The 26,623-nt window shown below is 43.3% G+C and overlaps 1 protein-coding gene across 9 annotated transcripts in view; it reads left to right on the plus strand.

The window, feature by feature from the left end:
- The window catches only part of enpp2 (ectonucleotide pyrophosphatase/phosphodiesterase 2), a 221,093-nt gene that overhangs the window by 98,016 nt on the left and 96,454 nt on the right, over positions 1-26,623 (plus strand). For all 9 annotated transcript variants that reach the window (XM_061820089.1, XM_061820090.1, XM_061820092.1 and 6 more), the window contains 4 exons: positions 15,974-16,005; positions 16,171-16,298; positions 20,235-20,310; positions 20,419-20,506. In XM_061820089.1, coding sequence (XP_061676073.1) covers positions 15,974-16,005; positions 16,171-16,298; positions 20,235-20,310; positions 20,419-20,506 — 324 coding nt within the window. The remainder of the gene's footprint in view (positions 1-15,973; positions 16,006-16,170; positions 16,299-20,234; positions 20,311-20,418; positions 20,507-26,623) is intronic.

Raw genomic sequence — 26,623 nt, forward strand, 5'->3', positions numbered from 1 at the left:
CTTGTTCACGAGTGAGGGAGGAATGGAGCGGGACATTGACAGCGTCTGCACTGATGCGGACTTTGTATCAATTGTTGTGGTAAAGAAGGAGCTAAGTCGAAAGGCGACGCTCTCAGTTTACCAGTCAATCTACGTTCCTACCCTGACCCATGGGCATGAGCTCTGGGTTGTGACCGAAAGAACAAGATCCCGAATACAAGGGGGTGAAATGAGTTTCCTCCGCAGGGTGTCCGGGCTCTCCCTGAGAGATAGGGTGAGATGCTCGGTCATCCAGGAGGGGCTCAGCGTCGAGCTGCTGCTCCTCCACATTGAGAGGAGCCAGATGAGGTGGCTGGGGTATTTGATTCGGATGCCTCCTGGACGCCTCCCTGGTGAGGTGTTCCGGGCATGTCCCACCAAAAACAGACCCTGGGGATGACCCAGGACACGCTGGAGAGATTGTCTTTCGGATAGTCTGGGAACGCCCCATTATCCCTCCAGAAGAGCTGAATGAAGAGGCTGGGGGAAGGGAAGTCTTGGTATCCATGCTTGAGCATCTCCCCCTGTGGCCTGACCTGGTAGAAGATGGATGGATCTAATGGGATTTGTGTCTCCTAGGATGCTGGTTTTGGGGCGTTTCAGTGGATCCTGCCTCAACTGGAAAAGTTCAAATATCTTGGGGTCTTGTCCATGAGTGTGGGACGAATGGAGCAGGAGATCAACAGGCGGATCAGTGCAGCATCTGCAGTGATGTGGACTTTGTATCAGTCTGTTATGGTGAAGAGGGATCTAATTCGAAAGGCAAAGCTCTCAATTTACCAGTTGATTTACGTTACTACCCTCCTACCCGATGATGATGAGCAGTGGGTAGTGACTGAAAGAACAAGATCCCGGATACTTGTGGGTGAAATTAGTATCCTCCGCAGGGTGTTCAGACTCTCCTTTAGCGATAGGGTGAGAAGCTTGGTCATCCGGGAGTCATTCACTTTCGAGCTGCTGCTCCTCTGCATTAAGAAAAACCAGATTAGGTGGCAGGGACATCTTGTCACGTCCCACTGGAAAGAGACCCCAGGGATGACCCAGGACATGCTGGAGATACTGTGTGTCTTGCTTGGCCTAGGAACACCTTGGGATCCCTCCTGAAGAGCTGGAAGAAGTGGCTGGGGGAAGTGAAGTCTGGATTTCCCAAATTAAGTTGCTATTGGTGCAGATTCTAATGGACATGTTGGTTACAAACAAAGGCGATGAAAAGTGATGGGTAAATACCGCATCCAGGAAAGGAACTTTGAGGAGCAGATGATGGTGAACTTTGCAAGTAAGATGGAAATGGCAGGAGTGAACACCTTTTTCCAGAAGAGGCAAAAACATATGGTGACCTACAAGAGCGCAGGTAGAAGCATGCAGGTGGATTAGATTATTTGCAGACAATGTGATCTGAAGGAGATTAGCGACTGTAAGGTAGCGGTATGGGAGAGTATAACTCAACAGCATCTGATTATGGTGTATAGGATGACTCTGGTGGTGGAGAGGAAGACTAAGAAGACAATGGTAGAGCAGAGAACTATGTGGGTGAAACTTAAGAAAGGAAGAATGTCTTGCGGCCTTTCGGAAAGAAGTGAGACAGGCTCTTGATGAACAGGAGGAGCTCCCCAGAGACTGGACTACTCCAGCCAAGGTGATCAGAGAGACAGGCAGGAGAGTACTTGGTGTGTCGTCTGGTAGGAAAGGCGAGGAGACTTGGTGTGGGAACCCCAAAATACAGGTCTGACAAGGAAAGAGGTTAGCAAAGAAGAAGTGGGACACTGAGGTGACTGAGGATAAGCAAAAGGAATATATTAGGGTTATTTATATATATATATTGTGATGAGATGTAGGGCAACAGATGAGGTTAGACTGGAATCCCCTTGGACCATAATGCTCACAAATAACATTTTGATCTCCAGTGAAAGCAGGGAGCAGGTGGGGGAACAATTAGACAGATGGAGGCATGCACTGGAAAGGAGAGGAATGAATATTCGCTGAAGTAAAACAATATTTGTGTGTGAATACGATGGATGGTGGGGGAAGAGTGGGGCTTCAGGGAGAAAAGATAGAGAGGGTGGACGACCTCAAATACTTGGGGTCAACAATCCAGAGAAATGGTGAGTGTGGTAAGGAAGTGAAGAAACGGATCAAAGCAGGTTTGGACAACTGGCGGAAGGTGTCTGGTGCATTCTTTGAAAGAAGAGTCTCTGCTAGGATGAAGGACAAATTTATAAAACAGTAGTAAGGCCAGCCATAATCTATGGATTAGAGACGATGGCACTGAAGAGACAACAGGAAGTAGAGCTGAAGGAGGCAGAAATGAAGATGTTGATGTACTCTCTATCGCTGAGCAGGTTAGATAGGATTAGAAATTAGCTCATTAAAGGGACAGCCAAAGTTAGATGTTTTGGAGACAAGGTTTGAGAGAGCAGACTTCAATAGGTCGGGACAAGCCGAAAGGAGAAGAAGAAAAATTGAGGCCCCGTAGCTCAGTGGTTAGAGCACTGGTTTGGTAAACCAGGGGTTGTGGGTTCGTATCCCACTGGGGCCTCCACTCCCTGATTACTGTATTCATCACTCATTCATCATTCCATTCATCACTCTGAGACTTTTCTACTTGGAGGCACTGGCGATGTAGCTGAGCTTTTTACTTTTGAGATGGGGAGTTTATTTTTGTGTGTATGTGGGTACCAGAATGTTTTAAATACGTCAGCAGTACAGTATTTATATCTTGCATATTTGAGACAACAATTAAAACAGTACAAGTGTCTAGTAGAATCTCTTAGTTATAATACCTTACAATAACATTTTTATTGCAGTACATGCGCAAACTTTCGGAAGTGTCATTCGACGACATCCAAGTGGTCGCCATATTGGCTACATCTCCTGTTCGCCATTGAAAACACGTGGTGGACCCTACTATGGGAGATGAACACGCCCCTTCTGACACAGAAGCTCTTTTCGAAGAAGAGAACATCACACAACCAAGTGAAGTTACCACGGCAATATTACCGTATTGTTTCGAGGCATATTCAGAGTATAGGTGATCACGGCCAAACCACCTCCCCGTCCGATCCACTTCCATGGTGGAGATGAGCCACCCAGGCTGAAAAGGCCTTGTCTATCTATCTTGGCGTATCATAGCGCCGTGCCAGGCCGCTTTACAGCGTTGTTCATAGCCGTCGCCGTCCGCGATGAACAACCGGCGAGCCGGGGAGATTTCTGGCATTGTCATCGCACGCAGCTGAGTGTGCCATTATCGGCAGTGTTGTTCAGAGCTGCCGTCATCCACGAGCCTGACGTGCAGCCTTCGCCGAAGCCATGACTGGCGGACGCAGCGCCTTGGCCGAGGTGGCTTATCACAGAGCCGAACCGGGCTGCATTATGGCGTTGTCGGCGCACGCGGTTGAATGTGCCATTGTCGGGAGTGTTGTTCATAGCCGCTGCCGTCCGTGAGCCAATGCAGCAGCCTTCGCTGGCGAGGTGACGCAGCAGCCTTCGCTGGCAAGCCCGACGCCGTCCGACACACACATTGACACATTGAGCATGCCTGTCATACGTACGCGGATCTTTTGTTACGTTATGAGAGACCGATTACGTGGGCCGCCCCAAACTATTATTTTTTTTACTAGCTATATACACACCTACCTGCCATTTGGAACCCACGAAGCTATCATCCTCTGCACTCGTGCAATCCATTTTTCACGATGAACCGCGTCTCTTGCAAAAATATGAAGCATAAATCCATCCTCCCAAGTGTTCAAGCAATGTCCAGCAATGCAACGAGTCGGCATTTTGGCCAACACAAAGAAACAACGAGCTACCTTCCCGGGGGTAAAACTAATAGAAACAAATGAGTCCACTTGAGGGCGGTCCTGCCAAGTACGTCACTTCCTGCTTCTTCTTGAAAACAAATCCCTCGAGAGGATTTTCATGGCGGGAGTTACAAAAAGCTGTATTCATGTGGCCCCTTAACATTCCCCACTTGGAGAATCTTCAACTGGAGGGGCTGGTCGTGTACATAGCGCAGCTTTTTACATTTGAGATTCAGAGTTGTTTTTTGTATGTATGTGGGTACCAAAATGTTTAATATATGTCAACAGTACAGTACATATTTATATATTGAATATTTGAGACAATCACTTTCAACATTAGACGTGTCTAGTTAAATCTTTACTTATTAAAACCTTGTGCTAGACAATAACATTTTTATTGCAGTACGTACGTAATCAAGATTCCTCTAACAGAGAATCTTCTGCTGCAGTTGTTGATGGTGTAATTGAGGTTTTTATCTTAGAGAAAAACATGGTGATGGGGAGTTGTTGTCTGATTTTTCTTCAAAATTTCCCCTATACAAAGACATAACGCAACGCACATAAACACAATTGCTAAACTCAACAGCTCATACCATATTGTCATCAATCTCTTCTCGAAAATTCCATCACATAATGACCAGCAGCATCGTTATCGGCAGAGGAGCCTCATCATACAGAGGCACACTTGTGAGGCCGTCACACTTTTGAAATTTTTCAAACCAACCTTTAATTTTCGAAAAGCCTCGTCTTTGAGGTGGTGAATCCCTCTTTGCAGCTTGAGGTTTGTCAGCACTTTCTTCAGCCTTTTGATCATCATCACCCAGCCTTTTTTCTGCAACCTGGTATCCACAAAGCTAATGCAGGTTCCATTTGAACAATCCTGTTATTTTGCCAAATTACCACAAATTTTGCTCCCTTTTTAAAAGTTATTGAGGCGGTTTATGGATGTTTGCCACATTCTTTATGTAGAGCACCGTGGATTCATGTTTGTCATGGCGTGCTACAAAAGCGTAACTTCTGCCGACTTTGATCACATCCAAAATTCCATTTTTTTCACTGATCGTCATCATGTTCCTCTTCCTCTTGGGTGCTTTCACGGAAGCTTTCACATCAGTACTGCACTTTGGCGGAATTGTTAACACTAGAGGTTATTGAGCAGACAGTCAACAGTGGAGAAAATAGCAGAAAGGAAGGACAAAGCAATGGGTGGAAAAGAAATTGTTCGGTGAGTCTTCGATGGTGCACTGGCAATCAACTCACGAGATAAATTCACACATGCTCTCATTGGTCGATGACGCACCAAGAGAACAATCATGCGCCAATATGTCTTCCTGCAATATGCCAATATGGCTGTATTTTTCCAAGTTTTTTTTTTTGTACTTGAACCCCGAAAAGTGAAGCATGATGTAGTGAGGTAACCCACTACTGTAATTTATAGAATTACATCAATATAAAACAATAACTAAAATATAAGTGTGTACCCTTAAGCTACATCAATTAAGGTATTTACTGCAGTCTTGCTAAAGTCAAGGTTTAATAATGAAAACAAACATGGCACAAGATTCACTGTTCATGTGATAAAACTGTTAATAAAATAAAGGCCTTTTATGAAAGATACTATTCCGAACAAAAACCACATAATGAAACACTGTATATGATGGAACACGTAATAAAAGGGAACTACAGTATTTACAACCTGAGCAGTGAGACATGCTGGCATTACCAACATTACAGAAACATCAACCGTCAGAACCCGCCTACCCAGTGGCTCCTTGGACTTGTATCGTTGCTATTTAACTTATCAATCACAAAAGAAATAAGGAAACATAATATAAATATATATTTAAATATTTAGATAAAGGTTTTCATGAATAGAGATACAGCAATCAAGTGTGAATAAGCAGTAAATGTTGTGAAATAAAATGAATTATTTGGCGAGACAGCTTCTCACACATAAATGACAAAAGAATCAGAATCAGCTACATTGGCCAAGTGTGTTAAAACACATGTAATTTTTCTCCGGCAGTCAGTGCTGCCCTGGTACGGCATTCAGAACAAAGAACAACAAAGCAACAAGAACAAAAGAACAAAAGACATTTCTGTTTATAGAAACTATTCCTTATAAGAGTCGTGCAAGATGTAAAATCTTCTTCATTTAGAACAGGTAAGAGATAAGTGTGTTAACATCCCACATTGTATTTAGCTTGTACAGGAGTGCCTTTACCCGTTCGTGGTTCCCGTTGTCGACAATAAAGTGCAATGTCAATTGTGCAAAGGGAGCAGTTTAAAGTGACAAATCGTGTGGTCTACAAAATATAAAAAATAAATCTAAAAAAATGTATAAATATATTTTACTAATACGAAGACTGATTGGACCAGTAGGTTGTGAGTGAGTGTCCTTACATGGCACAAGGCGGAAAAACAGTAGGTTCGCTGATCAAGACTTTAATGACTTAATTGCTAGAGGGGAAAAAAAAGTTTGAATGCCTGCTACTTTTGACTTTCATTGATCTGTAGCGCTTTCACAATGGAAGGAGCTGGAAGTGCTGGTGGCCAGAATGTGGAGGATCCAAAAGGATCCTGCCTGCTCTGGACCTAGTACGGGTGACATGCAAGTCCTCAATAGTGGGTACCGTGGTGCCGACAATCTGATCAGCGGTTTTTATTGTCCGTTGCAGTCTGAGTTTGTCCTTTTTTGTGGTGGCCCCAGACCAGACTGTGATGGATGTACACGGTACTGACTTAATGACCAATGTGTAGAACTGTCTCAGCAGCTCTTGTGACAGAGGCGAACACACTTCATTTTCAGTATTTGTCATGAAAACTTTAAAGTAATCTCACACATCAGGGGGAAAAAAATCTCACTTCATTTGATGGAGAGTAAAAACAACTGAAATTGTAAAATCCTCTCCTTGAAAGAAGTCCAATTTATATGGAATTTTTACACCAGAATGGAGACTGGACCCAAGAGCATATGGAGGCTGAGAGGTTGTGAAAAACAGTTTATTGAGAAGGGGATGAGAACTGCCACCTGATTTGACAGCGTGGTGGTCGGAATTCAGTTGGTGATGAACATAGAGGAAACCTGCTGGAGAAGCTGTAATGTTCTGCCTGCTTGGCCAGGGAAGGTCCTTGAAAGAGAGAGAGAGTGAAAGGGAGTCAGAGAGTAGAAGCGCCACTCAGGCTCCAATCATGGTACTGCAAGGTGGTTCATGACAGTATCCCCCTCTCAACGAATCCTGCCAGGCTTCACCGGGTTAACCACGTAAATATCCGTAAACAGGGAGTTGTCGAGAATAATTTCACAGGAAATCCAGAAATGCTCCTCCTGACCATACCCTTCCCATGCCACCAGATACTGGTAAACCCTCCCCCTGAGTCTCAGTTCGAGGATCTGTGAAACCGTAAAGGCGAGATGGTTTTAGATAGCCCGGGGGGCTCAGAGCAAAAGTGAGGACACGCTTGTGCAAACACATGTGGAAGGTCAGATGAATTTTTAGAGCTCATCTGGAATTAGACAGACGTGGGATTGATTATCTTAGTCCAGTGGTACCTCTACTTACGAGAGTCTCTACTAATGAAAGATTCCGGTTACGGAAAGCCTCCCCAGAAAAATTTTGTCTCTAGTTAACGAAAATAATTCAGGATACGAAAGGAAAAAAATGGGGATGGTTTCCACAGAATTTAAAAATTCAGTACTGTATCTTGGTTTGAAAGCAGCGCGATAGAGCTGCTCTCCCATTGGCTACCGGCGGGGTATCTTCCTGGCATCACATTGGCTATGTCGGATGTCAATTTTTACCCTTGACGCACATCCTGTCTCTTGGTTTGTGTGACGCAATAGAGCAGCTCCATTCATTGGGTATCACATAACATCTTCCCTGCATCACATCTCTTCATTGGGTTAGGAGCGATGTCAGTTGTTTTTTTTTTTTTTTTGGGTGGGGGTGATGTCAATCTTTACGCATGATGAACTTCCTCTATCTTTGTCACTGAATCCATTGTCATACGCTTGCGCACACTCAAACTGTACAACTTTATTTATTCATCTTTTTCCAATATGGGCCCCAAAAAATTGATGGCCAGTGCCAGTGAGAAGATGAGAAGAATAAATAAATAAATTGTTGCGAAATATAAAAAGACATGCGTGCATGTGGCTTCATGTTGCTACTGCTCCATCGAATTTTGAGAAGTTTGAAGCAGAGATTGAAACTGAAGTTGAGGAAATTGTTTCCCTGGGAAAGGCTAAGGAAGCATTACGAGGATCTTTCGACATTCAGGAGCACCACGAGGATCTTTCGATGGAGGAGAAAAAGGAGCTGGGTGCGATGCAACAGGCAATGCAGGAGCAGTTTGCACTGTAGAGGAGGAGCAGCCACTTTTAGAATAAAAAAAGTGTTGACAAAATTCCATATTTCAAATTTATTCAAAAGAATCATCGAGAAAATGTGTTAACCAGTTGGGCTAAAGCTTATGTCAATGACGTTTGCCTTGGATATTTCTGCAAGATTATTGAAAGCCGTCAAAGGCAAACACCCTTGGATTGTTACTTCACAAAACATTGAAAGATCATGTTAATGTTTGTTTGAATTCATAGTTTGTGGAATTTGTTAATTTTAAAAGAATGAAGCTGTCTACGTGCCTCCGCTTCTGCCCCACATGATACTTTTTTGCTCGCCACGCACCCTCCTCTTCGCATTGTTGCTCACCACCAAAGGTAAATGAACATATTTTTTTATTATTCTTTACATAATGTACACTATGTAATGCTTATTTTTTAGGTAAATGAACATAATTTTGTAATATTCTTTACATTATTTACACTTTCAATTCCGATTTTTGGTGGAGTAGGGGGATGGTGTTCTAAGTGCTTGGAACGGATTAGGCTATTTACATGTAAAATGCATTTCTACATTAATCTGTCATTTTTCGCAGTTCATTGGCACCAGAAACACCCGCGAACATTGAAAAACCACAAAGTACCTGGCGTGTATGTTTATTTGGGTACCAAAATATTTAAAATATGTAAATAGTATTTGTACTTTGCAGATTTGAGACAAAAAGAGGTATTTAGTTAAATTTTAATTGTAAAACCTTGTAAATATAATATATAGAGTCTTATGAATTTATAATATAAATATAAAATTATGCGGCGGCATTGTGGATCAGCTGGAAAGTCTTGGCCTCACAGTTCTGAGGTCCCGGGTTCAATCCTGGATCCTCCTGTGTAGGATTTGCATGTTCTCCCCATGCCTACGTGGGTTTTCTCCAGGCACTCAGCTTTCCTCCCACATCCCAAAAACATGCAACATTAATTGGACACTCTAAATTGCCCTTAGGTGTGATTGTGAGTGCGGCTGTTTGTCTCGATGTGCCCTGTGATTGTTTGTTAACCAGTTCTGGGTGTAAACCATCTCCTGCCCCTTGACAGCTGGGATAGCACTCCCCATCACCATGTTTTTCTCTAAGATAAAAACTTCAATTACACCATCAGCAACTGCACCAGAAGATTCTCTGTTAGAGGAATCTTAATTACGTACAGCACTGCCCACAACCCTTGTGAGGATAAGCAGCTAAGAAAATGGATCGATGTATATAAATTACAAAACACTTACTGTATTATATTACTGTACAATTACCATTCATCACTCAGAGGCTTCTGCTGGAGCCGAATGTTGTGTGAATGTACCAGAATGTTTAATCAACAGTACAGCATTTACACTTTGCATAGTTTAGATAAAAATTACAACAGTATAAGTTTCTAGTTGAACAATAACAATAAAATAACATTTTTATTGCAGTACAGAAAGTCACAAACTAAGGAAAGGCATGAGGTCGTCTATATTATGTTATGCCGTCACTTCCAGCGCGCCCCTGTTCCATCACTTCTGTTTCGGCGGTACGGCTCCCCATTCTTGACAAAAGGAACTTTTGCTCCTCTAGGAAAACGCGGCCTTTCTCTCTCTCACCATATTCATTAGTTTTACCTCCGGGATGGTAGCTCGTTGTTCCTTCCTGTTAGCAAAAATGCCGGCTTGTTGCATTGCTGGATATTGCTTGAACACTCGGGAGGATGGATTTACCCTTCATAAGTTTGCAAGAGACTCGGTTTGTCATGAAAAATGGATTGCACTGGTGCAAAGAACAAGAGCTTTGTGGGTTCCAAATGACAGGTAGGTTTGTATACAGCTACTAAAAAAATAATAGTTTGGAGTGGACCACGTAATCGGTCTCTCATAACGTAACAAAAGATCTGCATACCAATGACAGGCATGCTAAATGTGTCGATGTGCGTGTCGGATCGGGAACTGCAGCGGCTATGAACAATGCTCCCGACAGTGGCGCACTCACCCGCGTGCGACGACAACGCCGTAAAGCGCCCTGGCTCGGCGGTGTTGTTCATCGCGGACGGCGGCTATGAATAACGCCGTAAAGTGGCCCGGCTCAGTGCCATGATAAACCACCTCGGCGCTGAAAATGAGCCACTTTACGGCGTTGTTCATAGCCGCCGCCGTCCAACAACACCGCTGATCTTTACGGCATTGTCGTCGCCCGCTGCCTTGCCTGCGCCGGGGTGGCTCTTTGCTGCGCCAGGCCGCGATGGCTCATCTCCGCCACCGAAGTGGATTGGACGGGGAGGCAGTTTGGCCGTGATCGCATATCATCTGAATATGGCACGAAACAATATGGTAATATTGCCCCGATAACCTCACTCGATTGTGTGATGTTCTCTTCTTCGAAAAGAGCTTCCATGTTGGAAGGGACGTGTTCGTCCCCCATAGTAGGGTCACCCGCGTATTTTCAATGGCGAATGTCCGGGATGACGTCACGGTCAGGGGATGCAGCCAATATGGCGACCACTTGGATGTCGTCCAATGACGCTTCTGCATGGATGACACGCTCTCCGCTCACATTTATTTTTTCATATAAACATTGAAGCGAATAATGTTATATGTATTTTTCATTACGATATCTATTTTAGAATATTTATAGGGATGACACTTGAGCTTTAAAATACCCACCTTGATGATCAAATGATGAGCTTCATCACCATGGTGAAAGGCAGGGGTTGAGAGGGCACATACTTTGATTATGCTGATTTCGAGCCACTGCCAGGTGGTGTTTCCTTATGGCCTCACTCAGCATTTGACCAGCATTGCATTGCTTTTGAACAGCTTTTTTAATGTTTTTGTGTACATAAAAGGACAAGCCGAAAGAAAGTGTACATAAAAGATGTAAATGGTGAGCCACAGATGGTAAGATCTTGGAAGCTCACATGCAGTGTAGATTGTTCTCCTCCAAACACAGTATCATGAAGCAGTGGTAGTATCTGTACAATTAAACTGAACGAGTATATGCGCCCTAAAAATACAGTTTTCTGAATAGGGCATTTACTTTATGGGGTGATGATCATGAGAAGCTACTAGTCTTCTTTTCCTTTGAGCTTGTCCCATTAAAGGTCGCCACAGCGTGTCATCTTTTTCCATCTAAGCCTATCTCGTGCATCTTCTCTAACACCCACTGTCCTCATGTCCTCCCTCACAACATCCATCAACCTTTTCTTTGGTCTTCCTCTCGCTCTTTTGCCTGGGAGCTCCATCTTCAGCACCCTTCTACCAATATACTCACTCTCTTGTCTCTGCACATGTCCAAACTGCTCTCTCAAACCTTGTTTCCAAAACATCCAACTTTGGCTGTCCCTCTATTGAGCTCCTTTCTAATCCTATCAAACCTGTTCACTCCAAGAACCTCAGCATCTTCATTTCTGCTTCCTCCAGTTCTGCTTCCTGTTGTTTCTTCAGTGCCACCGTCTCTAATCTGTACATCATTTCCGGACTCACCACTGTTTTATAAACTTTGCCGTTCATCCTCGCTAAGACTCTTCTGTCGCATAGAACACCAGAAACCTTATACCAAGTGTTACACCCAGCTTGGACCCGTTTCTTCACTTCTTTACTACACTCTCCATAGCTCTGTATTGTTGACCCCAAGTATTTGAAGTCATCCACTCTCGCTATCTCTTCTCCCTGGAGCCTCACTCCCCCTCCTCTGCCCCTCACATTCATGCACATATATTCTGTTTTACTTCAGCTAATCTTTATTCCTCCTTTCCAGTCTGTGCCTTGATTTTTCTAATTGTTCCTCCCCCCCGCCCCCTCTTTTCACTGCAGATCACAAAATCATCTGCGGACATCATAGTCCAAGGGAATTCCAGTCTAACTCAACTGTCAGCTAACAGGAAGGCGCTCAGCACGGATCCCTGATGCAGTCCTGTCGTGGTGGTGTACATGTTGCCACCTCTACCTTCTCCCTACATCGCATCTTGATGTACTCCTTCCACCTCTCCTCAATTCTCTCCATGTCCCACTTCTTCTTTGCTAATCTCTTTCATTGGATGAATTCCTGTATTTTGGTGTTTCACCACCAAGTCTCCTTCTCCCCTTTCCTACCAGAAGGCACCCCAAGTACTCACTCGCCTGCCTCTCTGAGTTCCTTGGCAGTAGTATTCCAGTTTTCCGGGAGTTCTTCCTGTCCCGTCTAGGGCCTGTCTCACCTCTTTCTGAAAGGCCACACGACATTCTTCCACCACCTAATTCTCTGCTCTACCTTTGTCTTCTCCATCTTTCTACCCGCTACCAGAGTCATCCTACAAACCACCATCCTATGCTGTCGACCTACACTCACTCTCACCACAACCTTACAATCAGTAAACTCCTTCAGATTCCATCATTTGCACAAAATATAATCCAAGCCTGCGTGCTCCTACCTACCTACTTCGTCAAGTTCCTTCCAAAATTTCTCTTTCAACAGATTACATTTTCTGCAGAAAATCCACCTGCGTGCTTTTACTTCCGCTCTTGTAGGTTACCCTATATTTCTGCCTCTTCTGGAAAAAGGTGTTCACTACTGCCATTTCCATTCTTTTTGTACAGTCCAACACCATCTGTCCCTCAGAGTTCCTTTCCTGGATGCCATACTTACCCATCACATTACCCTTCTTCGTTGCCCCTGTTTCCTTTACCATGCCCATTACAATCTGCACAATAACAACTCTCTCTGTCTGGGATGCTCAGAACTACTTCATTTAGTTCCTTCCAGAATACCTTTTTCAACTCTAGGTTACATCCTACTTCTGGGGCATAGCCGCTAATAACATTATACACAATACCCTCAATTTCAAATTTCAGCCTCATAACTCGATCTGATACTCTTTTCACCTCCAAGACATTCTAAGCCAGCGCTTCCTTTGAAATAACCTCTACTCCATTTCTCTTCCCATCTACTCAATGGTAAAATAATTTAAACCCTGCTCTCAAGCTTCTAGGCTTACTCCATTTCCACTTGCTCTCTTGGATGCACAATACATCAACCTTTCTCCTAATCATCATGTCAACTAACTCCTGAGCTTTTCCTGCCATAGTCACAACATTCAAAGTCCCTACACATAGTAGGGACTGTGCATGCCTCTTGTTCTTCTGCCGACTAAGTCGCTTTCCTCCTCTTCTACTTTCAGCTTGTCCCGTTCGGGGTCAAGACTGCGTATCACCTTTTTCCGTCTTAGCCTTAGTTTTCTCCCACCGAGAAAAAGGAAGTGTTAGCAATGCGGGAGAAAGTTTTGTACTTTGTGGTGAAGAGACAACCAGAAAATGTTGCAACTGGTTGTGCTTTGGTGCTATGTAATAAGACATGTCTTCCACATTTCAGAAACACTTAAAAAGAGGCACAAACGAACCTCCTTGGACAGGCATTTTTTAAAAGGCCATCTGTTGACACAGAACAATGCATTGCAATAAAGGCTAAAGTTGTGCAAAAGAAAAGGCTTGCCGTCCAGACCTGTCTCCAATCCTTCTCCATTGTTAGCTGCTTATCAAAGGTTGTGGGAGTGTTGGAGCCTACCCCAGCTGTTATTGGGCAGGAGGCAGGGTACACCCTGAAGTTGTTGCCAGCCAATTGCAGGGCACATGGAGACAGACAACAGACGTACTCACAATCGCAGCTAGGGGCAATTTAGAGTCTCCAAATAATGCATATTTTTGGGATGTGGGAGGAAACCAAATTGGCTGGAGAAAACCCACCCAGGCACAGGGTGAACATGCAAAAGCCACATACATTTGAACCCCGGCTCTACAGCTGCGCCACCATGCCGTCAGATACAATTATGAACAGCTAATATATCATATATTCCTTTTTAGATGTGATCGACCTCAAACATGCATGTTCGCCAAATCAGTAAACGTATGTTTCAATGTCTGGTTGTTAAATGAGGTTTTTTGCACTGAATTGAAAACCATAATAAAACAATACTAGACAAGCTTTGATATAATTTAATTGCAAATCAGGATTACATTGATAATCAAAAAGGTACCAATTATTACAGACAGAATAATCATTTCTGATAAATATTTTCAACTAAATCTTTCACCCTAAACTTTAAATATAATTGCACGTGGATCAATATTCCCTCTAATTTTTTACTTGTCTGAGCAAACACACTAAGGCCATGAGCGCTCCTTTTGACCCCTGTGAGCAACATCAGATGTGGTCAGTCAGTGTCATCCATTGAAGTTACATGGCTCATTAAAGGTTCATATTACATTCCCATCAGAACATTTTTAAGAACAATTTTGTGTTTTTGCAAACTTAGACTGAAAATATCAACAAACGAAAAAATACATTACAATCCAAATACAGACCAAGCCAACGAAGAACTATAAATTTGAAAGGTCGCTTCCAACTTTGTTTCATTTATTTTTTTTAACCCACAATGATATCTCCATTTGTTTTTCTTGGTGTAAAACTGAATTATTGCTTGCAGAATATCTTTTGCATTGCATGTTAAAAGCTGAATGATGCTCCAAAACAGTTTTCAGGTTAATGTTATGTTGCCTCATATATTTAAAATACAGAATTAGGTTTTTGGGCAACGTATCGTCTGTGCTTTCGTCCTCAATAAGGCTGTGCCAATGTGGAATTTTAACATTACACACCATTTCATCCTGCACTTTCTACTTTGGCTTCAGACAAGACCTTTTTTGCTAAAAAAAAAAAAAAAAAAGAGAAAATCTCGTCGACTTTCACCACTTTTTCTTCAATTATTCACATACCCCAGTGTTTGTAAGTGTGAATGTACCCATTTTAAAATGGAGGTTGGCGGTGTCAGGTAGAGTGTGTGGCCTGGTGTAGCCTAGCAGCAGCTCTTTGTGTGGCAGTGTGCTGCCATGTTTAAAAAAAAACAAAACAAAAAAAACACGTCAGGCTGTAGTTCACTGCGCTAGATCTGTGTTCCTCTGCGCTGAGAGTGTGCGACAAGTGTGCAAATGTGCAGTTGTGCAGCTCATTGACGTGGATCTATCCTTTCATAACGTTATGTGTAGTCTATTAATATTATGGAGACTGGCCCATACTCCTTGTTTGTGGTTATTTTCCCATGCATGATTGACTCTACATTGTAGTACATTCCATTCACTTTCAGTTCAATGGTACATTCAGTTCAGTCGTACATTCACCTCATCCCTCCACCTTCAGAAATGAGTGACAGAACGCTACAGCAGTTCCGGTTTTCCTCCCAGCAGAATTGCTCACAGCAGAATCCTTCACAGCGGCAGCCAAACTCAGAGAACAAATCATGCCATGAACTGATTTAGTTCAGTTCATTCTCTTAAAATATATGCTTTTTTTGGACGCAATGTTTGTGAATGAAGCAACACGACTCACTGTAATGAAAAATCCAAATATGTTATAACTCGGTGTCATTCACTGTTTTGCATGACATTTCTTTTCATGGGCTTATTTTGTTGTTACTCATAATCATGAAATCATCATTGTCATATTCATAATAATAGGGTCATAATAATCATCGTAAAAACGGTCATTTTCCTGATGCAAACCAAATTTATATTGCTGATTACTAAATAATGGAAAGAAAGAGACAATCTGTTGTTTTTTTTGGGGTAAAAGAAGAGAGTCCACACTTTCTTTTGTTGGGTTAGGGCCTTACATCAGGATAGAACACAATATTCTATGGGTATTAAACAATCAATCAAAATGCTATAAAACAAGGGGCGATATGGTAAATTCTGTTTTTAAAATGGCTGCCACAAATCAGTCAAGAATTACATACTCCAACTGACTCAACTTATTTTCTCATTTTTCAGATAACCCCAGTGCAATTCTTGCAAATCTAACTGTAAGTACTTTGTTTTAATGCCAAGGGTGAAAATATTCCGATTTTATGAATAAAATGTATATTTTTACAATACATGGTTATATTACGAATGTTGGCTTTGCATTAAACCATTGGACAATGTTGTGACTGTTTTGTAAATGGGCACACTTTAAATAATTTTTCTAGTGTAAGAAGGCAGACCAGCATTTCAGGCCTTACTTAAAACAGAATCTGCCAAAGAGACTGCACTACGCCAATAACCGACGGATTGAGGATCTACATCTCCTGGTGGAGAGGAAGTGGCTCATTGCCAGGTGATATCTAATCTTTCTAACAGTTAATCTTTCCATATTTACAGCTCTTTCAATTTTAAGCTTTTATGTCCATCCGTCCATCTTTTTCGTACTATTCGGGGTCACGTTGTGGGAGTAGTAGTCTAGGCAAAGAAGCCCAGATTTCACTCTTTGACCAGCTTGTCCAGTGGGATCCCTTGGCATTCACAAGACACCCAGGAGACATGGTCCCACCACCAGGTCTTGGATCTTCAAAATACCATACCAGAGAGCTTTCTAGGAGACACCATAATCAGATGGCCAAGTTACAAGCATTAACACAATTCTCTGTTTCTGATGAGGGTGTTCCTTCAATGACATCCTTCCAGATCTCAGTGCCCGCTTGAACAGGTCCCCAAGCAGAACAAGGCAAGTGTGGGTCCTCTGAGCTGCCATTCGGTGCAAAGGGACAAGTAGTCAGAACCAAGGTATTATCTAACAGAGTAAACACCACCGTACAGGCAGCAAAAAAGGGTGAAAGGGTCATCAGCTGCCAACTGGCACTTCAAAGGGGTATTTCAAAACAACAATACAAGTATCAAGCTATAACATTGGTACTTCAGAGGGTTATGTCCTGGACTTTACCCCCAACCCAGAGCAAAGTTCTTTTTTCTCGCAACATTTGAGAGAGTTTGCTTTTAGTAATAAATGTGCATTTCTTTGGAAACCATGGGGAAATGTGCATTTCCTTAGAATTGTCGTAAATTTGTCACTCAGGGACCATTCATTAAAGCAACTCCTTATCTTGTCACAGCTACAGACCACCATTAAAACACCCAAGCATTGTTTTTTTTACCGTTTGAATGTGAGACACTCTGTTGCTGAACCATTTCAAAAAGTAAAAATAACCCAATTGCTGGTTAATCTGAAGAGTATATATTTTAAAATATGATAATGCATACAACCTATCAAATCATTGGAAAACCCTTCCATCCGTACATCAATTTTCTGAGCGACTTATCATCACAAGGGTTGTGTGAGTGCTGGAGTCTATTCCAGCTCTCATCGGGCAGGAGGCAGGGCACAACCTGAACCGGTTGCCAGCCAATCGCAGGGTACATTGAGTCGGACAACAGTCGCATTCACAATCAGACCTAAAAAGACAATTTAGAGTCTCCATTTTTGGATGTGGAAGTAAATTGGTGTACCCGAGAAAACCCAAGCAGGCATAGGGAGAAAATCCACATACCTTCTTTCCATGTATTTAGCACAATACTGGCGCCAGTCAACACATTTCCATTTCTGTCCTGAATCACTCTTACCTGGTGCACATGCTTCCCATCTCTATACCTCTGTTTGGCCAACCTGTAGAGATCCTTTTCTCTTTCTTTGAGTTCAACCAGGTGTACGTCTTCATATGTCTCTCGTTTAGCCTTTGCCACCTCTACCTTTTCCCTAGATCGCATCTCAATGTATTCCTCTGCCTCTTGTCAGTCCTCTCAGTGTCCCACTTCTTCGCCAACCCTTGTATTCCTGTATTATAAGGTTCCACCACCAAGTCTCCTCCCCTTTCCTACCAGAAGACACACTAAGTACTCTCTTGCCTGTCTCTCTGATCACCTTGGCTGTAGAAGTCCTGTCTTCCGGAAGCTCCTCCTGTCCATTGAGAGCCTGTCTCACCTCTTTCCAAAAGGCCACAGCACATTCTACCTTTCTCAGTTTCCACCACATAGTTCTATAATCTACCTTTGTCTTCCTCCGTACCACCAGAGTCATCCTACACACCACCATCCTATGCTGTCGAGCTCCACTCTCCCATACCACTACCCTACAGTCAGAAACCTCCTTCAGATTACATTTTCTGCAGAAAATCCACCTGCGTGCTTTTACTTCCGCTCTTGTAGGTTACCCTATATTTCTGCCTCTTCTGGAAAAAGGTGTTCACTACTGCCATTTCCATCCTTTTTGTACAGTCCACCACCATCTGTCCCTCAGAGTTCCTTTCCTGGATGCCATACTTACCCATCACATTACCCTTCTTCGTTGCCCCTGTTTCCTTTACCATGCCCATTACAATCTGCACAATAACAACTCTCTCTGTCTGGGATGCTCAGAACTACTTCGTTTAGTTCCTTCCAGAATATCTCTTTCAACTCTAGGTCACATTATACCTGTGGTGCAAAGCCACCAATCACATGATACATAACACCCTCAATTTCAAGTTTCAGCCTCATCATTCGATCTGATACTCTTTTCACCTCCGAGACATTCTTAGCGAGCGCTTCATTTAAAATAACCCTTACTCAATTTCTCTTCCCATCTACACCATGGTAAAATAATTTAAACCCTGCCTCTAAACCTCTAGCCTTACTACCTTCCCACTTGCTCTCTTGGATGCACAATATATCAACCTTTCTCCTAACCATCATGTACACCAACCTCTGAGCTTTTCATGTCACAGACACATTCGAAGTCCCTACACTCAGTTGTAGGCTCTGTGCATTCTTCTCTTTCTTGTGTCGACAATTCTGCTTTTCTCCTCTTCTTTGTCTTCAACCCATAGTAGCTGAATTTCCATTGACGCAGTGTAGGTTAACGGTGCTGGGGCTGTCCGTTGTTAAGTCGGCCCATGACCAATCTGGTATGGGATTCTTTAGATTAATGCTTATATATGTTTGGCAAAGTTTTAAACTGGCTGCCCTTCCTGAATATATGTTTTTGCATCTGAACTCTTCATATATATATATATTGATAGCCAGCCAAGAGGCCCATGATCACTCTGGATGAACTGCAGAGATCTACAGCTGAGGTGGGAGAGTCTGTCCATAGGAAATCAGTCGTACACTGCATAAATCTGGACTTTATAGAAGAGTGGCAAGAAGAAAGCCATTTATCAAAGATATCCATAAAAAAGTCTCGTTTAAGGTTTACCACTGGGAGACACACCAAACACGTGGAAGAAGGTTAACTGGTCAGATGAAAGCAAAATCGAACTTTTTTCCCACAATGCAAAAGGATATGTTTGTCGTAAAAGCAACATTTTTTTACCTTTTTTCTTCACTGTATACGACAATATGTAGCGTACTCAGGAGAACCCATGCTGGGTGAAACACTGGTGGGCGGTGGGAGGGAGCTCCTTTCTCCTCTCGCGTGCAGCCAAACCACATACCTGCCCGATCCACCACTGTGGCGGCGACCGACAATGCTGCCCACGGCTGAGAGTGACGACTAACAACGCCGCGCACATCTGCACATTTCGCACCCCTGACCTACGTACTTTATTAAGTTATGACGCGGATCTTTTGTTACTTTTGACAGGATTACGTCGTGCCCCCAACATTTTTTATTTTTAATAGCTCTATACACACCTACCTGTCATTTGGAACCCACAAAGCTCTCGTCTTTTGCACCTGTGCAATCAATTTTTCACGACAAACTGGGTCTTTTGGAAACGTGTGAAGAGTGAATCCATCCTCCCGAGTGTTCAAGCTATTTCCAGCAATACAACGAGATGGCATTTTGGCTAATACGCAGGGAAAAAAAAGCTACTTTCGTGCCAGTAAAACAGGTATAAACACATGTAACCACCAGTATGGGCTTCTGGAAAAAATGTCACTTCCTGCTTCTTCTCCAAAACAAATGCCTCAAGAGGATTTTCATGGCGGGAGATACAAAAATCCATTTGCGACAACATCATGACGTGTGGTAAAAAAAACAGATGGGTCCATTCTGCCTTTTTTTTTTTAATTAAAAACATCCTGAAAATCATGCCATAGATGTCGGTAGAGCTTTAAATATCTTGTCTTGTAGTGTATTTAATTAGATATTGGTTGAACATGATGAGCAAATCATTGCACTGTGTTTTTATTTACTTTCAACACAACGTCCCACCTTTATTGGAATTGGGTTTGTATGATGTTCTATTATTTAAATAGTAGCGCTGATCCAACCAAAACTAACTTCATTTTCTCATTTCAGGAAAGTACCTGGTGTTAAGAGACTTTGTGACTTGTTTGGTGACCATGGATATGACAATAAAATCAACAGTATGCAGGTACTTAGAAATAATAGATAATAAATAATAATAAATAATAAAATAATAAAATTCTTCTGTCAGTGGTTTAATAATATAGAGTAATACATGTTTTCACTCCTTTTTCAGACAATTTTCTTGGGATATGGGCCATCTTTTAAATTCAAGACTAAAGTTCCTGTCTTTGAAAACATTGAGCTTTATAATGTTATGTGCGGTAAGATTATTATTATTATTTTTATTTTGTTTTTAGTTGTGTAAGTAAGTGAGAGAGGGGAAACAAAGCAAAACAGAGAAAAATCAAAATTATTTATCTCGTGGATTTCATACACAAGGCAACTCAATCTGCTTTACATGATTGAAAGGATTTGAATACAATTAAATCAAACATTTAAAACACAGGAAAAAAACAATAAAAATGACAACAAAATCTTTAAAAATAAAAGTACAATGAAAAAAACAGCGTACAGTGCCAAAAATAACATTAAAGTGGAGATTCTTGAAAAAGCATGGGAAAAAAAAGAGTTTTCAACCTGGATTTAAAAACATTCACGCTTCGGACTGAACCAACCAAAACCAAAGCAGGGAAGCAATACTTCTGAAACATGTAAAGAACATAAATTACTCATAGCCATTGCTTTCTGACGGATTCATGCACAGTAATAAGCTGATTTCAACGTGCTACATCTTTCAACTGTTGACATGCTTTTTACCAATTTTCGCTCTGCTCAGCGCTTCCTACTTCCTGTATTCTACAGTTTCAAAATAAAAGCTCAGCAATGCACTCTCAAAATTAACAACACAAACAGATCTTTTCTAATAAAATCGATTTTCTTAACATATTAAACACTTGGCGCAGAACACTCCCCGTCTGGCACTAATGCCGCTAAAGCATCTGTACTTTAACTTTGATTTTCTTTTGCCAGGAGCAAGACAACATCAGAGATAGGCCTCAAGAAAGTCTTTATTTTGTCTTGCGACGTCCTGACTTCAATTTTGCGGACCTGTCCATCACTGCTTGGGAAGGTGGAGACGATAAGCCCCATCGACCACTTGTTGCGATGTGTCTGGCTCTGCTTCAGCAGCACTATGTCTCCAACCTGGAGGTTACGACGTGGTGTGTGCCATTTGGGTCTTGGCTGAAGGGTGTGGAGATATTCATCCCTCCATCGAGACCAGAATTTGTTTGCCAATGCTTGCACTTGTTTCCACTGACACTTGAAGAGATGCTTTTCATTGAAGCCTCCAGGTGGAGCAGGTATCCCCGGTTTTTGGGTCAAGAGCATAGCAGGGGTCAACATCATTGGAGAAGTGGGATCAGAAGAGACTGGGATCAAAGGCCTTGCGTTGATGATAGCAGATACTTCTGCCAAGAGGGTGCAAAGCACTTCATGAGTCAGGTGAGTATGTCTGGTTTGCAGCAACATGGAGTCAAGAATTCTTCAGGTTATGCCGATCATGCGCTCCCAGACTCCTCCCATGTGGGATGCGTGTGGGGGATTGAATTTCCAGGTACAACCATTCTCGTGGAGGAACTTAAGAGTGGAGGCTTGACCTGGATCAGCTCGTTCCATCCACAGCTCAGAGCTGGCTCCCACAAAGTTCGTGCCTCTGTCCGATCTCAGCTGCTTAGCTGGCCCTCTTAAGGCGAAGAACCTTCGCAGGGCATTGATACAACTGGCAGTATCCATGGACTCTATAACTTCCACATGTACAGCCCTGGTGCTCATACATGTAAAAAGTATAGCCCATTGCTTACTTTGAGCCATTCCGCCTCTTGTGCGTCGACTGATCACATTCCAGGGTCCAAAAACATCTAACCCTACATACGTGAATGGTGGAGATGAGCTCAGACGTTCTGAAGGGAGGTCAGCCATCTTTTGTGTCTCAAGTTTTCCTCTGAACTTGCAGCATGTGACACAGCGATGAAGAACTGAGCCTATTAATCTTTTGCCAGCAACAATCCGCAGACCAGCAGCCCTGATTGCTCCCTCTGTGAACTGCTGTCCTTGGTGTTTCACCTTCGCATGGTGATGACTCACAAGCAATCTTGTGACGGGACTTTGTTTCGGGAGAATGATTGGGTTTTTGACCTCAGGATTGACTGAAGCATGTCTCAGACGTCCTCCTATTCACAGGAGACCATCACACACGAAAGGGTCGAGATTCAGAATCGTGCTGGATTTTGGTATGGCCCTGTTCTCTAGTAGTCTTTTCTAATAAAATTGATCTTCTTAACATATTAAATACTTGGGGCAGAACAGTATCCTTTGTTTGCAATTACAGAGGTCAAAAGTTTCCTGTAGTTGTTCACCAGGTTTGCACACACTCCAGGAAGGATTTTGTCCCACTCCTCCAAACAGAGCTTCTCTAGATCTAACAGGTTTCTGGGCTGTCGCTGAGAAACAAGGAGTTTCAACTCCCTCCAAAGATTTTCCATGAGGTTTAGGTCTGGAGACTGGCTAGACCATGCCAGAACCTTGATATGCTTCTTTCGTAGCCACTCCTTGGTTTTCCTGGGTGTGTGCTTCGGGTCGTTGTCATGTTGAAAGACCCAGCCCAGTTCCATATTGGTCTCATCTGACCACAAAACTCTCTTCTATGACTCCACTGTATCATCCAAATGGTCATTGGCAAACTTAAGATGGGCCTTGACATGTGCTGGTTTAAGTAGGGGAACCTTATGTGCCATGCATGATTTCAAACCATAACGTCTTAGTGTATTACCAACAGTCACCTTGGAAACGGTGGTCCCAGCTCTTTTCAGGTCATTGATCAAGATCTGTCGTGTAGTCGTGGGCTGTTTCCTCACCTTTCTAAGGATCACTGAGACCCCACGAGGTGTTATCATGCAGCTGACATTGTGAGCTACATTGAGAGCAGAGAGGAGGTGGAACATTTTGAAAGGTGGAGGCATGCACTGGAATGGAGAGGAATGAAGAGTAGCTGAAGTAAAACAGAATACATGTGCATGAATGAAGATATAGAGGTGGCAAAGATTGCAAGGGTGGAGAATTTTAAATTATCGGGGTCAACAGTCCAAAGCAATGATGAGTATAGTAAGGACGTAAAAAAATGTGTCCAAGCAGATTGGCATGGGTGGAGGAAGGTGTTAGGTCTGTTGTGTGTCTGAAGAGTTTCTGATAGGATGAAGGGCAAAGTTTATAAAACAGTGGTGAGACCCACCATGATGTATCGATGAGAGACAGCGGCACTGAACAGACAACAGGAATCAGAGCTGGAGGTGGCGATAATGAAGATATTGAGGTTCTTTCGGAGTGACCATTTTGGATAAAATTGGAAGTGAGCTCATCAGATGGAAAGCCAAAATTTGATGTTTTGGAGACAGAGATAGCAGACTTCAATGGTTTGGACTTGTCCAGAGGAGAGATCATGAGTATAATGGTAGAATGGTCTGGATGATGTAGCCGGCAAGTGAGCTTGAGGAAGACCAAAGTCAAGGTTGATAGATGTAACGAGGAAAGACATGAGTGAAGTTGATGTTCAAAAGTAGGATGGAGGAGATAGACTTGCATGGAAAATATATTTTTCTGCCTTTGTCAAGAGTAAAAGTATTAGTTTTTCATGTTGATAGATGTTGTCTGTCAAAGGTCTTACCTTAAACAATAAATTTTCCCTATAAAATTAGATTTTGCTGTCATGTAATTACTTGAAATTTCTTTATGCAACTGATAATGTCCATGGTGAAGTATCTAAAGTTCTTCATAAGAACATAAGAACATGTTAAATGCACCCCTATGGGGGCACAAGCCAGTGCAATCTGTAGGCTGGTCCCAAGCCCGGATAAATGGAGAGACTTGCATCAGGAAGGACATCCGGCTTAAAACTTTGCCAAACAAATCTGAGTATTCATCTAAAGAATACCGGTGCCGCGACTGGTTGTAGCATTAGCCTCACAGTTATGAGTACCAGGGTTCAACTTCCCACGGCACACATGAAGAGTGCTCACGGCACACTAATGTACCCCGCCAAACTGTTCGGGAATCTCTGGTTTACAGGTTGGTTTCAGGTTTTATTTACAGTTTTTTTTATTTGTTTCTTATATGTTTTAAGGCTGTAAGACCACCTGGTGCGCATAAGGGAGGGGGACAAGTGGAAGTGGGCATTACGACATCCATCGAGGCATGGTCATGAGATGGCCGTGGATCGGTTGCTATCGAGGCGTGCTCATGAGACGGCTGTGGATCGGTCGCTGCCGCGCCATAGTCCTGAAATAGCCGTGGATTGTTTGCCGTCGAGGCGTGCTCATGAGACGGCCGTGGATTGACCACCACCAGGGCTTGGTCGTGAGGTGGCCGTAGATCGGTCGCTGCCAAGCCATGGTCATCAGGCAGCTGTGGATCAGTCGCAGCATAGGCGTGGTCATGAGGCGGCCATGGATCAGTCACCGCCGAGACGTGGACGTAAAGCAGCTGAGGATCAGTCGACACCAAGGTGTGGTCGTGGGGTGGCTGTGGATGGGTCGCCGCCGTTAAGTGGATATGTGGCGGCCATGGATTGGTTGCTGCCAAAACGTGAGCGGGAGGCGACCGAGGATCGGTTGGCGCCAAGACTTGGATGTTAGGCGGCCGTGGATCAGTCACCATCGAGGGGTGGTCATGAGATGGCTGTGGATCAGTCCCCGCCGAGGCGTGGTCATGAGGCGGCCATGGATTGGTTGACGCCAAGGCGTGGTCGTGGGGCGACTGCGCGGCGTGGTCATCAGGCGGCCGTGAATCAGTCGCAGCATAGGCGGGGTCGTGAGATGGCCATGGATTGGTTGCTGCCGAGACGTGGGCAAGAGGTGGCCGAGGATCAGTCACCACCAAGACGTGAGTGAGAGGCAGCCGAGAATCGGTCGCCGCCAAGACGTGGACGGGAAGCAGCTGAGGATCAGTTGATGCCAAGCGTGGTCGTGCCCATGGATTGGTCGCCACAAAAACAGAAGGGGGGGGTGGCCAAGGATCGGTCGGTGCAGAGACTTGGATGTGAGGATCAGTCGCTATTGAGGCATGGTCAAGAGACGGCCGTGGATCAGCCACTGCTGGCGCGTAGTCGTGAAGTGGCCACGGATTGGTCGCCGCCGGGGCATGGTTGTGAGGCGGCCTAAGATCGGTGGCTGCCGAGGCGTGGTCATCAGGCAACCGTGGATCAGTCGGAGCGTAGTCGTGGTCTTGAGGTGGCTGTGGATCGGTCACCGCCGAGGCGTGGGCGTAAGGCGACCGTGGATCGGTGCCGCCGAGCTGTGGTCGTGATGCTTGGTCATGCCCCTGACATGTCCGATTTAGAGGTGAACGTTTCTCAAGGATTCTGTCAGTTAAATAAGTGATTCAGTGTGCTAAATGTGTGCTGCACTTTCAGTGAGTTTCATTGACTAAATTTCTGCATTTTTGGTGGGGTGAAGACATCTTTACAAGGTAGATGGTTTTTGTCTAAATAGGCAAGGGGTTAAGTTGTTGGCATTTTTTTACTACGTACAGAATTCAATGGCCCGAAAAGAAAATTGGTGATATTTACATAGGTGAAAGATTAAATGATGCAGTTATTCCCAAACAATCGGAGGAACAAGATATAAGGTGATGCAAACCCCCCTCTTGCACCCATGAATAATCTTTTCTGCGAATCTGACAAATATTTGCAGGGGCTTTTCCAGAATAAATCAGATCACTCTGGAGAGCAGGCATTTTTCCTTCCCTGGAATTACAAGTGTCAGAAAGTTGGTCAAGGAAATGTGGTAGTATGTAACAACACAAAATAAATTTGTCTCCGACAGTGGGTGCCGCTCTGGTATGACATTCATGTTGAGTACGAAGAAAGAGAACAAACAAATGAACAAGAATGAAGAACATTAGACATTCAATTAATAGGGAACAACTACAGTTGTGCAAAGATGCTGAATCTTTTAGCATTTACAGCAGTTAAAGTGTGTCAATCCCCTACCTTATGTTAAGATAATACAACGTGCCCTTAACTGTTTGCGGGTCACCATTATAGACAAGTGTAATGACAATTGTCCAAAGAGTGCAGTGTAAAGTGATGAATTGTTCAGTAGTCTACAGTATACAGTATATTACTAATATTAAGAATGATTGGACCAGCAGGGTGTGAGGGTGTGTCGCAACAGCAGTGCAAAAATTAGTAGGTTTGCTGTTGAAGGGTGGGTAAGGGTGTGCTGACAATCCGTTCAATTTTAGTTAAAGGTGACACAAAGGTTATTGTTTGATTAATTTATAGACCTCAGAGATTCAATAGAATATTTATTGATAATTTTTCACAACTCCCATCAGCTATTTGGACTGACGTTAACTATTTTGTCATCATGGAGACTTTCACA

Source organism: Syngnathoides biaculeatus, chromosome 5 (genome assembly GCF_019802595.1).
Source record: "Syngnathoides biaculeatus isolate LvHL_M chromosome 5, ASM1980259v1, whole genome shotgun sequence".
Taxonomy (NCBI): domain Eukaryota; kingdom Metazoa; phylum Chordata; class Actinopteri; order Syngnathiformes; family Syngnathidae; genus Syngnathoides; species Syngnathoides biaculeatus.